At 40.6% G+C, this 13,949-nt stretch overlaps 1 protein-coding gene across 1 annotated transcript in view; it reads right to left on the bottom strand.

Annotated features, from left to right (window-relative positions):
- CD96 (CD96 molecule) overlaps positions 1-13,949 on the bottom strand; it is an 81,447-nt gene that overhangs the window by 14,848 nt on the left and 52,650 nt on the right. Inside the window, 2 exon segments of the mRNA XM_024735322.1 lie at positions 463-534; positions 1,043-1,120. Of these exon segments, the coding sequence (XP_024591090.1) occupies positions 463-534; positions 1,043-1,120 (150 nt within the window).

Below are 13,949 nucleotides of genomic sequence, written 5' to 3' on the forward strand. Positions count from 1 at the left end.
CCACCCTGGAACCTCTTTTTTCCTTTTTTTTTTTTTTTTTTTTTTTTTTAGTGATATGCATATTCTAGCTAGTTTCCTCTTTCCCCAGATCTACTGATAGTTTGCTTTTTTATCTCTACTTTACTCAGATGTTGCCTTCCTCAGTAAGACCTTCCAAGACCACTCTATTTAGAAGGGCAGTGCCCCCTCACCCTTGATTCTCACTGTCTCCCTTCTCTGCTTTATTTTTTCTGTATCACTTATCACTATTTGTCTGTCTCTCTTCCGCCAGATTTTGGAACTTAGGTCTGTTTTGTTTACAGATATATCCCTAGCAACTACAACAATGCTTTAAAAATTGTCAATGCCTTGTAAATATTTGTTAATATGATTATAAACAAAGCACACAGTAGCTGTTCAATATATATGTTGGGTAAATGAATGAGGCTCAGAGTACTCCAAGGGACTCACAGTTACACTTACAGTATTTGGCCTCTTTCCCACTGGAGGTCCAGGAGTAGCTGAAGCCTCAGGTAGTCAGATCATAATTGCTGGCTGAAAGACAAAATTTTCAGAATTCCACTTTCTTGTAAGGCTGTAATTTAATTTTACTTTGATGTGCTGAATTTTTAAACTATATGACTTTGGGGAAATCTGAAATTGAAAATATGCTTTGCTACACAGGAACACTGGCTGGCATAATAAGCAAAAGTCTGTAGTTTATGTTTAATGCCAACTTGTCACTGATTTTCTTTCTTTTTCTGTTCTTGTCACCAACTCAGATCATTGGGAATATTGTCAAGATTAACATTACCTTAAAAATCCCATGACAAATGAAAAATACAATATAATAACAAATCACCAACCCATATTTTTAAGATTGCAGTGATTGGCATATCAATATAGAGTCACCAGATTATAACTTGCCACAGAGTAACTCAAAACAAAAATATCAACATCAAATGAAAAAAAGATAGCATTTTGCCCAAACCTCAATATTATCATAGCTGTAGTGTTGTGTTGTTTCTTTTAAGTCACATGAGGAAAGCCTTGCTATACTCACTTTGAGCACTTGGAGGGGTGACGTTTGGAGTCGATGTAGTCACATCTACAAGGGCTGTTGAAGATGGAGCTGGATAACCTACTTTGAAAAAATATTCCCAAATTGTCATAGGTATTTACTTTCACATGTTTAAATAATGCCACTATGCTTAACAAGGGTGGTACGCAGAGCATGGGGCGTTAAGAGTTGGAAAGAATCTTAGTGAATACATACTCTAATGGCTTCATTTTATAAATTATGAAACTGAGTTCAAAAAGTTCTATGCTTGTGGTTATACACCCAATATTCACACTTTCAAAATATGTTGTTTTAGCGTCTACTGTGTGCAAGACTATTCGACATGCAATGAACAATGAAGACAAGGTCCTCACCCTCATGGGACTTATCTTGTAGTGAATCTTCACAATTGTATATAATAGTTTCACATACTAAATATGGTTTCATATTTACTTCAATTCTTAGCTTTCAAAATCATCTCCATCTTTATAAGCTATCATAATTCCCATTCTCCTCCCTCCCTTCCCCCCAAAATGAAAGACTAATTCATATTCATTTGAAAATATCTCTGGGTATAAAGCAAGGTAGATTGAAGAAGAAAAATACCCTACCACAGCACACTGAAACATGTTTATATGTCTTTAGGGAAGACAAATCTTTAAGAGATTTTTTAATTTATATGTATTTCTTCTTTGTTCCAAAACATGTTCATGGTGGCTTACATAAATATGCAAGTGCAAGAAGATAAAAGAAGTGGACAGAAAGAGAAAACAAGGGCGAGGAAAAATGAAGTTAGAAAAAGAATGTTGAGTTTTGTTGAAACCTGACCGGGGATATTACATAAAATGCATTTCTTGATGTAGTGTTCTCTTAGTAGGTATGGACTGCACATTTCGTCAGAACTTTCTAGTAACAATGCTAAGAAACAAAAAGTATATGTTATGCCATTGGACTTCCCTGGTGACGCAGTGGTTTAGAATCTGCCTGCCAATGCAGGGGACACGGGTTCGATCCCTGGTTTGGGAAGATCCCACATGCCGCGGAGCAACTAAGCCCGTGCGTCACAACTACTGAGCCTGTGCTCTAGAGCCCATGAGCCACAACTACTGAGCCCACGTGCTGCAACTACTGAAGCCTGCACGCCTAGAGCCCGTGCTCTGCCAAAAGAGAAGCCTCCGCAATGAGAAGCCCATGCACCGCAACGAAGAGTAGCCCTTGCTCACCACAACTAGAAACAACCTGCCCACAGCAACAAAGACCCAACGCAGCCAAAAATAAATAAAATTAAAAAAAAAAATCAAATATCTATAAATAAATATATATATATAAGTGTATGTTATGCCATTGATGAACATTATAAGATAAATACAGTCAATTTTAAGAGAAACACATCTATTCTTTTTATTATGATTAAAAAAATTTTCTCCCCAGTCTTTATAAAAAAGATACTGTAAAATGTGTACAATATTCTCAACAATACCCTTACAGTAGGGCAGCCAATACGCTCATTCACCCTCAAGCTTTAGTTAGTAGTGAATAGCCTGGCAACTTCCCAGGTACCTCGATTCTGGGAAAGGGCATGCCTTAAATAGAAAACACGGGTGATCAAATCTCTGAAAGAAGTATATATAAGATAAATAAATAAATGGCATGTGGTTCATAAGAAGATCACATGAGAGATGACCAAGAACAATCGTTTTACAATGTGGCCTACCAATGAACACCAAAGACATACCACACACCAGCTCCATGAATACAGTTAGATACGGGGAGATGTGTCATAGGCTGCCTCACGTGATGCTGTATGAGGAATGAAAATGGGCAGCCAGCAGTAGGATGGGCAGAAAAAAGTGTTTTAAAGACAGGATATGCACAGCTTCATTTACCCAACAAATACTTATCGAGTTCCCACGATGTACTAGTATTGGAGACAAAGTGCAGAGAATGAGAGATTTTGCCCCTGCCCTTATGGAGTATACAATTTAGTGAGAATAAAGGTCAATATGGCAGATTACTGGTTGGCCACCAAACCCAGTCCTCTTCTTTCCGGTACAGAGAAACTACACTTCCTAGCCTCCTGTGCAGTTAGGTGTGGTGGCCATGTACCAAGTCCCAGGCAATGGACTGTGAGTGGGAGTGATGGTTGTCACTTCAAGGCTTGTCCTATAAAACATCCCACATATGATCCTCCATGATCTTCCCTCATGTACTATCCAGGTATTATGACATAGAGTGACTTGGAAGTCACAACTTAAATGTGATAGAGCTGCCACAGCATGGGTTACAGAACAGAGCACTCAGCTACTTGCTTGTCTTTTATTGGTTCTTTCTGTTAGGATAAATAAATTTGTATTATATCAAGTATAAACGAACAAAAGGAAATGTTGGAATTTGTTGTTATTGTAGTTTGTTTTCTTTCCCTCACAAATCGTATAAAGAGAATTGCAGTAGAAGATAAGTACTATGGTAGAGAAAATGCACTGTGCTGTGGGATTCCAGAGGAGGAACACATAAACAACGAAGACATGTGAGTTCAGCGCTTTCTGGAGGAAGTGACGTATCAACTAGGCTTGAAGGGTGACAAGAATTAGCCAGACAAGTTGGAGAAAGGGGGCAAGCAAGGAGCAGAATATTCCAAGCAGTGTGGACAGAAAAGGTGGGAGAGAACTGAAGCCCAATCAGAATGTTGAAGGCACTCTGTGAGAAGAACAAGGACGAGGATAGAGAAGTAAGAAGAAGCTACATCCTTCAGACTCCACGGAGGAATAATATCCAACTCGTCCTTAACAGATGCTCTGGCCCCAGGGTAAGTGAAGGGTGGCCTGGACTATAGCGTGAAGGCTGTGGGAAAGAAGAGAAGTGGACAGGTTTCAAGTGTGGGCTCTACAGGCTTGGTAAATGGCTGAAGGTAGGAAATTAGGAAGAGAGAGAAGTCAAAACAACTTCCAGTTTTCCCGCTTGGGCAGATTTTTGGATCAATGCATCATTATCTGAGAAAATAAACAGAAAAAATAGCTTTGGAAGGGCAAGAGGCACGAAGATGAAATAAACTTTGGACAGATTGATTCTGAGTGCATATGAGACATTCAATTCCACAGGGTTGAGCATGTGAGTCTGAATCTTAGGAGTAAAATTAGGCTGCAAATGTGTATTTGTGAGACATCAGCATGTAGACAGTAATTGGAGCAACTGAGAGCGCCAAAGAAGATGGGTCCTGGCAGAAGAGAAGAGGGCCTAGCATAGAACAGTGAGGACCACTTCCATGTAAGGTACTGGCAGGAGAAAAGGAGATTGAAAAGGAGGACCCCAGGGAGGCAGGAAGAAAGCCAGGGGCTATGGCTTAGAGAAGCCAAGGTGGCAGAGGGTTTCCAGACACAGGGCCAGTCAGTCCAATTCAGCAAATATTTGTGAGTGAGCGCTATGTGCCAAACGCTGGGTCAGTGCAGTCAAATGCTGCCAAGAAGACAGATTCCCTTCTAGCTCTTAACTGCTAGGAAGCCATTGCGTTAGACTTGCATACAAAGCCTAAGAGACAGATTTGGAAACCACTTGGAGATGTGCAAAAGCAGTGTAGCTTAGCTATTAAAAGCATGAATTCCAGAGCCAGATACCGTAAGCTGAAGCCTCGCTTAGTTCTAAGTTAAATGTACGATCTTGGTAAAGTCTATTGACCTGTCTCTCTTTCTTGTATTCCTCGCGTCTAAAATAACAGTACTTTTCTATAGGGTGACTGTGATGATTGAGAAATCATCACTTGTATGAATTCTCGTAGAAGAATGCCTGGCATGAGGTAAGCACTAAAAAGTAATCTTAGAAGCTATACAACAGGTCATCTGCAGTTTTAGTTCAGGTGCTGAAAACACAAGCATATCGCAGCAATAGACGAATCCCCTGATGAGTTCTACCATTGACCCACTTTCCTTGGTCTTTCTAGAAGGACTCTGATTCCAGGTAACCAATCCCTCCCTCCCCAGGCTGGCCCAAGTCAAGAACTACATTCCAAAAGGCTGCACCAGAAAAGGGCTGTCTGGGGTGAAGAGAACGGCAGCGTGCTGGGCATTAGCTCTCTGATGGCATACTGATGCCTACTGGCAGAGTCACCTGCAGCTCTCCTCTTCCACCTCACTGAGCCCCCGTGGCTCAGATTCTCGTGCAGTCACTGTAACTTCCAGCTCACTGCCTCCTACTGCTCATCAAGACAAATGGCAGGAAAAAATGCACCAAAAGACTGGCGGCAGGATACACGAAGTAGCTGTAGGGCAAGCTCAGATTGTCTCAAACTGAGTATTGGGATCACATTCCTGGACACCCCAGAACTGCTCTTAGGGAATTGAGCCCTGGCGTTCTCCCACTGGCCCACCCTGGCCGGCAGTCGAATAGCAAGGAGGTCAGCCGCTGTTCACTCCCTGTGAGCATTTGGCTGGCTGTGCTCCACCACGCCCTCTAGAGGAAGGCCCAGGAAGTCTCTGTATCAAGAGCAGCTGTGCTTCTCCTCTGCAACTGGCTCATTACGATTTTAAGAACCTACGGATCACACAGTGAATCTGAATTTCTTTCTCTCATTGAGATGGCTTTACCTTTGTCCCTCTTTGCAATAATTTCTTCAGTTATCTATTTTTTTAATTTTGTAAGTTTACCTCGTAACTGTACAAGGCAAAGTAAAAGATGCGTAGAAGAAAACTAGCCGTAAGTAATCATTGGATACTGTGGGATACTGAGAGATATGATGTGCTCCTCCTAATTAATATAGGAAGAAAAGGTGAAAGAGGAAGTGAGGAGGGGAAGGGAAAAAGAACAAAGACTATCCACGTTTTAAACAATTCTCAGAAGGATAAAAGAAAGAATGATCCCTTTACTCTGGAACTCTGTTCCTGGCATAGGAGAAAGTGTGGCTTTCACTGTCACAGTCTCATCAGTCATAGTCTCATCTCTTACCTCCCTTCCCATGGTTCCTCCCTTCCCCACTCTCTTCCTCTCACTGGGAGAACTGACCTTCACAGTATTCACCAAGTGACTTAGTAAGTGAAAGCAGAAAGGAATGGTTTTACAGTGGTGATACATCCTAACAATGGTGACGATGATGATGAAGAAAAAGAACGAGGAAGCAAAGATCAGAGAACTTTGTATTTATTTGTGAGCTCCCACCATCACCTAGAAATCTCAGTCTGATATGCAACTGACAGCCAGCCACCTTTGAAAATACTTTTTACTTAGAAGGAACAGACATTTTCCAATTGCCCACACTGGGTGCTATAACTGATTAGTAACATATGATTTAATTCTGGCAGGATTCACTGGAATCCTGGTGAAGTATGATAACTGGGAATTTCATTTGTATTAAAAGGACTGATTAAATGTTCTCTTCTAGAGGTCAGAAAATAATGTGACATAAATCCTTACTTACTGCAGATTTCCTGCAGGGGAAGAATTCATTCGTTTGATTCCATCTAGCGAGTGTTGTTCCTGGACCATGGGAAGAGGAACACTGCCTCGGGCATGAATGCTGCCTTGATCTTTGCCTCAATGTGTCTCTTGCCTGGTTTAGATAACGGCTCTGCGCTTCCTCTCACAGGCAGGCCTGTGGAGTTTGTTGAGGGCTGAATCAGTGCCATAGCTTCTGGGAACAAAGGGATCAACAACAGCTATCACTATCTTGAGGGAGCCCAAGGTCATTTCAGTCTTATTCGTCTCCAGCTGAATTTTGTTTTGGTCTTGGCCTAAGGGTCTGTGCCAAGTTGCATAGGTTATTGAAAGAATGATCCCTTTAATCTGGGATTTTGTCCATCATGCAGAAGTCAGAGCTGAAGCCAGCCAGAGATAGCTTTACACGATGGTTCAAGGTTACGGCCTCTTGGCATTACATGACACAACCTCTAACAATCTCCACATTGTTATCTCTTGCTACTCCCGGCCTATATTCTTTCACTTATTCACCAAGCATTTGGGAGCCTCTATCTTCCAGGCCTTGTACTTGGCACTGGGGATACAATGATTAGCTTCCCTGGAGTTTAAGTTCATGGAGGATACGGACATTAACCAGAGAATCACATAAACCAATCCAAACATGAGAACATTTGAAGGAGAGAAGGCCTAGTCAGAGTCCCAGGAAGGCTGCCCTGAGGAATGTAGAGGGAGAATGGAGGCAGGGGAGGGGCTGTGGGAGCTTTAGGGTAGAGGACACAGCAAGTGCAAAGGCCCTGGGGTGGTCTACACACTGTGGTTTCGTATTAGTAATGTGTGGTACTTGTCTATTCCAGGGCTGAGCCTTTACAAGCCCTCAGAAGTGTTTGTTCTGTGTGTTGAACTGAACTGAGTGTTGTCAGTGCACGTCCACGGCCTCAGCAGCAGCAGAACAGTGATCAAACTGTGGCACGCTGGTGGCAGCCAACGCTGCTTGTTTCTCTGAGCTGTTTTCTTTTGTTTTATTTCTGTTTCTGAAAGCAATCCCTTCCTAGAGCCTGACCTAGAGATTCTGTAACTATAAGAGGACATATGTATCTGCCAATCTCTTGACATCAAGTACAGCATTTTATAAGACTTGCCTTCATATTCCTTTCAGTCAAGTCTTTAAAAGATCTGTATTACATATTTCAGCATGCGAATAAGCCATACTTGCTTTTTGTCTTTTCTGTTTTAAGGTTGTTTACACTCACAATATGGCAAAACCTCTTCAGCATTCAAGAGTTGGTTTTATATTATGAAATACTATGTAGGCAAGTAATATGCCAAACCCAGTGATAGACAGTTGTTTGCTTTGTTTGCTGGTTGTTTATTTCTTCTTCAGTTTGAATGTTTATTGTTATTTAACCTTGTACATGTCCAGAGGTACAAAATATTGATTCTTGGTTTCCAGGAAAGAAGAAGGGGTTTAGAGGAAAACACTGCTTAGTACAAAATGGCTTGCTATATTAATTCATAAACTGCCATGAGGTTAGATGAGATTTGAAACCTTTTGAAGCCCATTTCTAATAATACTTAAAATGCTTTTTCACTAATGTTAAAAACTACCCCTTTATGTTATCACCAGAAATGTAATGAAGTCAGAAGACAGCTCCAATCAACTCAGAAGACAGTTCTGAGTTGGATGGGGGAAACAGAGATATGTTCTATAAGAGCTAATTCTGGTTGGCTCCTTGTGACATTAGGAAGCAAAACCCAATCTCTTAACCTGGACTCTTGTCATCTTCCCAGTGACCATCCCTCTCACTGCCGGAGAGGGAAAGGCAGGGAAATGCTAGAGGCCCCATGTGGATTAATTTGGGGGAGATATTGAAATATTTTCCAAACAATTTAATTATTTAACATCGACTACTATGTGCCAAATAAAGAAGACAGGTGAGCAGTTGTGATGTAAGTGGAGAGTAAAGGATAAAATGATAATGACAACAACAAAAAAGAAATATTGATTTGGTCATTGCTTCCTCCTTCAAGGAATTAAAAAATACAAGTAAAAGTACTGATTTATTTTATTTATTTATTTATTTTTTGTGGTATGCGGGCCTCTCACTGTTGTGGCCTCTCCTGTTGCAGAGCACAGGCTCCGGACGCGCAGGCTCAGTGGCCATGGCTCACGGGCCCAGCCGCTCCGCGGCATGTGGGATCTTCCTGGACCGGGACACGAACCCGCATCCCCTGCATCGGCAGGCAGACTCTCAACCACTGCGCCACCAGGGAAGCCCAGTACTGATTTATTTCAAGATTAATTTTGCTCACTGGACTCTTCTTTTGATCCCGGCCTACTTCTTGGACTGGACTGTGTGAGCCTTAACTTTAGAGTCGCTCTTTATGCATTTTTACATTTCATACTCTTAATAATCATGTGAACTAGAAAATATTACTTCTGTTTTTTTTTTTTTAATATAAGAAAACAGTATTAGAGAAGTGAAATAACTTGCCCTGGGTAACAGAGCTAGTAGGTGGCAGAGATAAGAATTGAACCCAAGCCTGTCTGACACCAAAGATTATATTCAATCCACTCTGGTAGCCTTAAAGTGTAGTTAGGCTTTATGGTTTATCACAGGCTATTGAATATAGTTCATTGTGCTGTATAGTAGGACCTTGTTGTCTATCCATTATACATAATAGTTTGCATCTGCTAGCCTCAAACTTCCAATCCCCCACTGCCCCTCCCCATTGGCACCCACAAGTCTATTCTCTATGCCTGTGAGTCTGTTTCTGTTTTGTAGATAAGTTCATTTGCATTCAATATCCTGTGATACACCATAATGGAAAAAGAATACGAAAAAGAATGTATATTTATGTATAACTGAATCACTTTGCTGTATAGTAGAAATTAACACAACATTGTAAAACTATACTTCAATAAAATAAAAAAATTTTTTAATTAAAAAAAAAAGGGGTTTCCCTGGTGGCACAGTGGTTGAGAGTCCGCCTGCCGATGCAGGGGACGCGGGTTTGTGCCCCGGTCCGGGAAGATCCCACATGCCGCACAGCGGCTGGGCCCGTGAGCCATGGCCGCTGAGCCTGCGCGTCCGGAGCCTGTGCTCCGCAACGGGAGAGGCCACAACAGTGAAAGGCCCGCGTACCGCAAAAAAAAAAAAAGTATAGTTAGCCTTGTTAACAGCATGGAAGGAAATGCTAGAGAGCCCAAGGCAGATTAATTGGGGGGAAATCTTTGAGAACCAAGGTTTAGCCATGGAAGAGCTCAGTCATGGTCCCTAACACACAACCACTCAAAACAGAAGGCCTTTATATCCTCTGCTTTTCTCCTCTCTCCTCTCTCCCATCATCATCTCTTAGTTTCCTGTCATGAGACTAGTCAGTCTTTGGGCTGTGACCAGGTGCTTTTTTCTTCAGGGAGCCTTCTTCTGCTCTTTCTAAAACCCTTCCCTTGTTAATCACTTTCTTCTTTGTACTTTAGAAAATATCCTTACCCCACCCCCAAATGTTTATGGAGTTAACAATACTTATTGAGAACCATGTGTTATCACTGTTCTAGGCAATGGAGAGACATCAGTAGACAAATCAGACCAAAAAATCCTGCCCCCATGGGATTTACTTTCTTGTGGAGAAAAGCCAGACAAGTCAATTATACAAGATGTTAAAAGACACTAAGGAGAAAAATAAAACAGGGAAAGAGGACAGGAAGTGAGATAGAGGGTGTTACAGTTTAAAATGAGTTGGTCATGGAAAGCCCCACATTGAGAAGGTGACATTTGAACAAAGACTGGGAGAAGATGAGTTGTGAGCCATGTGGATTTTGGGGGGAAGAATTTCCAGGCAGAGGGAATGAGTGAAAAGGCCCTGAGGTGGGAGCACCCGGGTCATGTTAGAGGAACAGCAAAGAGGCCGATTTGGGTGAAGCCCAGTGAGCAAGGGGGAGAGTAGAGTAGTGGGAATATAATACATTGGATATAACATGTGACCTTTCAGGCCAACTTTATATATATCTGCTTTTTCTCACTGCCCACTTTCCTCCTCCACTCATAAGAGCATGGGGGTTTCATTTACATACGAATCCATCTCAAGTAGAAGTAGATACATAATTCTAGTTTTTTTTTTTTATTAAAACACACACACACACACACATACACACACACACACACACACACAAACACACACACCCCAAACAATTTAAACAAAGACAGACTGGTTAACTTCTCAACCACTTTATTTCCTACCTTGGGTTCCTACCATGTTCCCAAAGGGATTTAACGGAAATAATAATAAAACGTAACATTTCGACACTATGAACCAGGTACTATACTACCTGGTGTTTTACATGCCGAGTGTCCTCTGTTGCTTTTAATAACCCATTAAGGAAGGCAGTACCCATGCTAACACTCTTCCTTTTCTTCTTTCTCTTGTCTTTCCGCATTTTCTTCAAGCATCCTCACCTTGGCCATGTTTTTAGAACTCTGTTTATTACCTGTCAATCCATCACACCATTGCCAAGAACTACAGCTTTCTGTGGACCATCTCAGTGGTTAAACCATCACCTCATCACGTTTGCTTCATTTTCAATGAATTTATTTTATTTTACTTACAAATTTTTAAAATAAAATTGTATATGTGTACAGATGATGATTTGATATACATAGTGAAGTGATTTCTATACTCAGCCTGTTAACATATTGTCTCTTTTCACATGGTTACTTTTGTGTGTGTGTGTGATGAGAGCATGTGAAATCTACTCTTAGCAAATTCCCAATATTCAATGCAGTATTATTAACTATAGTCATCATGCTATACATCTGACCTCTAGACTTACTAATCCTACTCCAACTTTGTACACTTTGACCAATATTTCCTCTACCTCCCCAGCCCTGGTAACTACCGTTCTACTCTTTGCTTCCATGTATTTGACTCTTTTTAGATTTCACATATAAGTGAGATCATGTAGGTCCTTTTCTGTGTCTACCTTATTTCACTTAGCATAATGTCCGCAACGTTCATCCATGTTGTTGCATATCGTAGGATCTCCTTTTTTAAGGTCGAATAACATATACATATATATATATGTGTGTATATATATATATATATATATATACACAACATACATAAATATATATTTTTTATCAATGGGAACTTAGGCTGTTTCCACATCTTGGCTACTGTGAATAGTACAGTGAATACGGGAGCACAGATATCCCTTAGAGGTGGCTTTCATTTCATTTCTGTATATACCAAAAAGTGAGGTTGCTGGATCAGATCATAGTTCTACATTTAAATTTTTGAGCAACTTCGAAAACCATTTTCCATACTGTTTTCTATTAAAGGCTACATCAATTTACACTCCCAACAACAGTGTACAAGGGTTCTCTTTTCTCCATATCCTTGCCAACACTTATCTTTAATTTTTTGGATGATAGCCATTCTAACAGGTGTGAGGTGATATTTCACTGTGGTTTTGATTTGCATTTCCCTAATGATTACTGATGTTGAGCACCTTTACATATACCTTTTGGCCATTTGTATGTCTTCTTTGGAAAAATGTCTGTTCAGGTCTTTTGTCCATTTTTTAGCAGGTGGTTTCTTGTTTTTTGCTACTGAATTGAATAAATTCCTTATATATTTTGGATATTAACCCCTTATCAGATATATGATTTGCAAATATTTTCTCCCAATCCATAGATTGTTTTGTATTTTGTTGATTGTTTCCTTTGCTGTGCAGAAATTTTTTTTTAGTTTGATGTAGTACACTTGTTTATTTTTGCTGTTGTTGCCTGAACTTTTGGTGCCATATCAAAAAAGTCATTGCTGAGGCCAATTGATGTCAAGGAGCTTTCTCCCTATGTTTTCTCCTAGGAGTTTTATAGTTTCGGGTCTTATATTTAAAATTTTAATCTATTTTGAGGTGATTTTTGTGTATGGTATAAGAAAAGGGTTCAATTTCTTTCTTTTGCATGTGGATATCCAGTTTCCTAAGCACCATTTATTGAAGAGACTATCCTTTCTCAGTGTGCATTCTTGGTGCCTTTGTTGAAAATTAGTTGACCATATTTGCTTGGGTTTATTTCTGGGTTCTCTATTCTGTTCCATTGGCCTACATGTCTGTTTATGCATGTACCATACTATTTTGATTACTACATCTTTGTAGTATAGTGAGAAATCAGGAAGTGTGATACCTCCAACTCTGTTCTTCTTTCTCAACATTGCTTTGGCTATTTGGTGTCTTTTGTGAATATGAATTTTAGGGTTGTTTTTTCTATTTCTGTGAAAAATGCCATTGGAATTTTGATAGGGACTGACTGAATTGAATCTGTATATTGTTTCGAGTAGTGTGGACAATTTGACAATATTAATGATTCCAATCCATGAACATCGGATGTCTTTTCACATGTTTGCATGTCTTACAATTTCTTTCATCAATGTTTTATATTTTTCAGTGTACAGATATTTCACTTCCTTGCTCAGATTTATCCCTCAGTATTTTACTCTTTTTTGATGCTATTGTGAATGAGGTTGTTTTCTTAATTTCTTTTTTGTTGTTGCTGGTGTCACTGAATTTCTTTTTATTTTAACGGATAATGCAGAGCAGAATTTTCAAATGGGACTCTTTGTACCTCCATTTTAGGTGAGGTCCCAAAGGCTAAGAGTGATATTACAGGGCAAGTCATCCTCACTTCTAAAGTAGAATTTTAGACCACCTATGAAGGACGTGTGAAGATAGAGTAGAATGGGTTCATCAGTTCTGGTCCATCATCCACCTCAAGGCTATGTAAGGGGATGAAAGCAGCCCTGGTGAGGATTTCTTTGGAGAGAGTTGGGATGCTGTGAGTCAAGTCCCTTTTCATGGATGAGGGAAAGAAGAATATGCTCTCTTAGCTTAGTCCAAATGAAGTGTGGGTTCAAGACATCACTCAGATCTCTTGACCTGTGTGTACTGGAGTTTGGGACAAAGGGGATTAGTGCCCTACTCAGGCTAAAGAGGCTACATTGGGAGCCTATGCTTAAGTAGCAGTGCTAAATGTGCATAGAGAAGAGAGATACGGCCATACTGGGGAAAAAGAGCACTTCCCCAAACAGGAGGCCAAGGTACACGTGTTCCCAGACAAAACAGAATGCCACAAAAGGAAATCTCACCCAGGAAAAAATACTAAGAGGAACAAAAAAGCTCCCAAGCTGACAAACCCCCAGAAGCTAACAGGCAGGGAGGGGAGGAATGCAGGAGACCGAAAGAGAAGCATGGCCCATCAAGGGGACAGGTCAGTCACAGATTTCTGAAATCTGCCAAAGTGCCCCATGAGGTCAAGATGGTAACTTTTATTTTCCCCAGCCTTAGGGCACCTAAGTCAGATTACAGTCAGCCTGACAAGGAAGGTCTTTCCTTACCTACCCCTCCTCTTTTTCCCCCATTTCATGATCTCCAAAGAGAGAGTCAAGCCAACAACTAGGACTGAAGAACAGGATGGAGCCAGGAAATCTCAAAGACATGTCCCATGCCTGT

The sequence above is a fragment of the Neophocaena asiaeorientalis genome, unplaced genomic scaffold, assembly GCF_003031525.2.
Source record: "Neophocaena asiaeorientalis asiaeorientalis breed wild unplaced genomic scaffold, Neophocaena_asiaeorientalis_V1.1 scaffold136, whole genome shotgun sequence".
In the NCBI taxonomy this organism is placed as follows: Eukaryota; Metazoa; Chordata; class Mammalia; order Artiodactyla; family Phocoenidae; genus Neophocaena; species Neophocaena asiaeorientalis.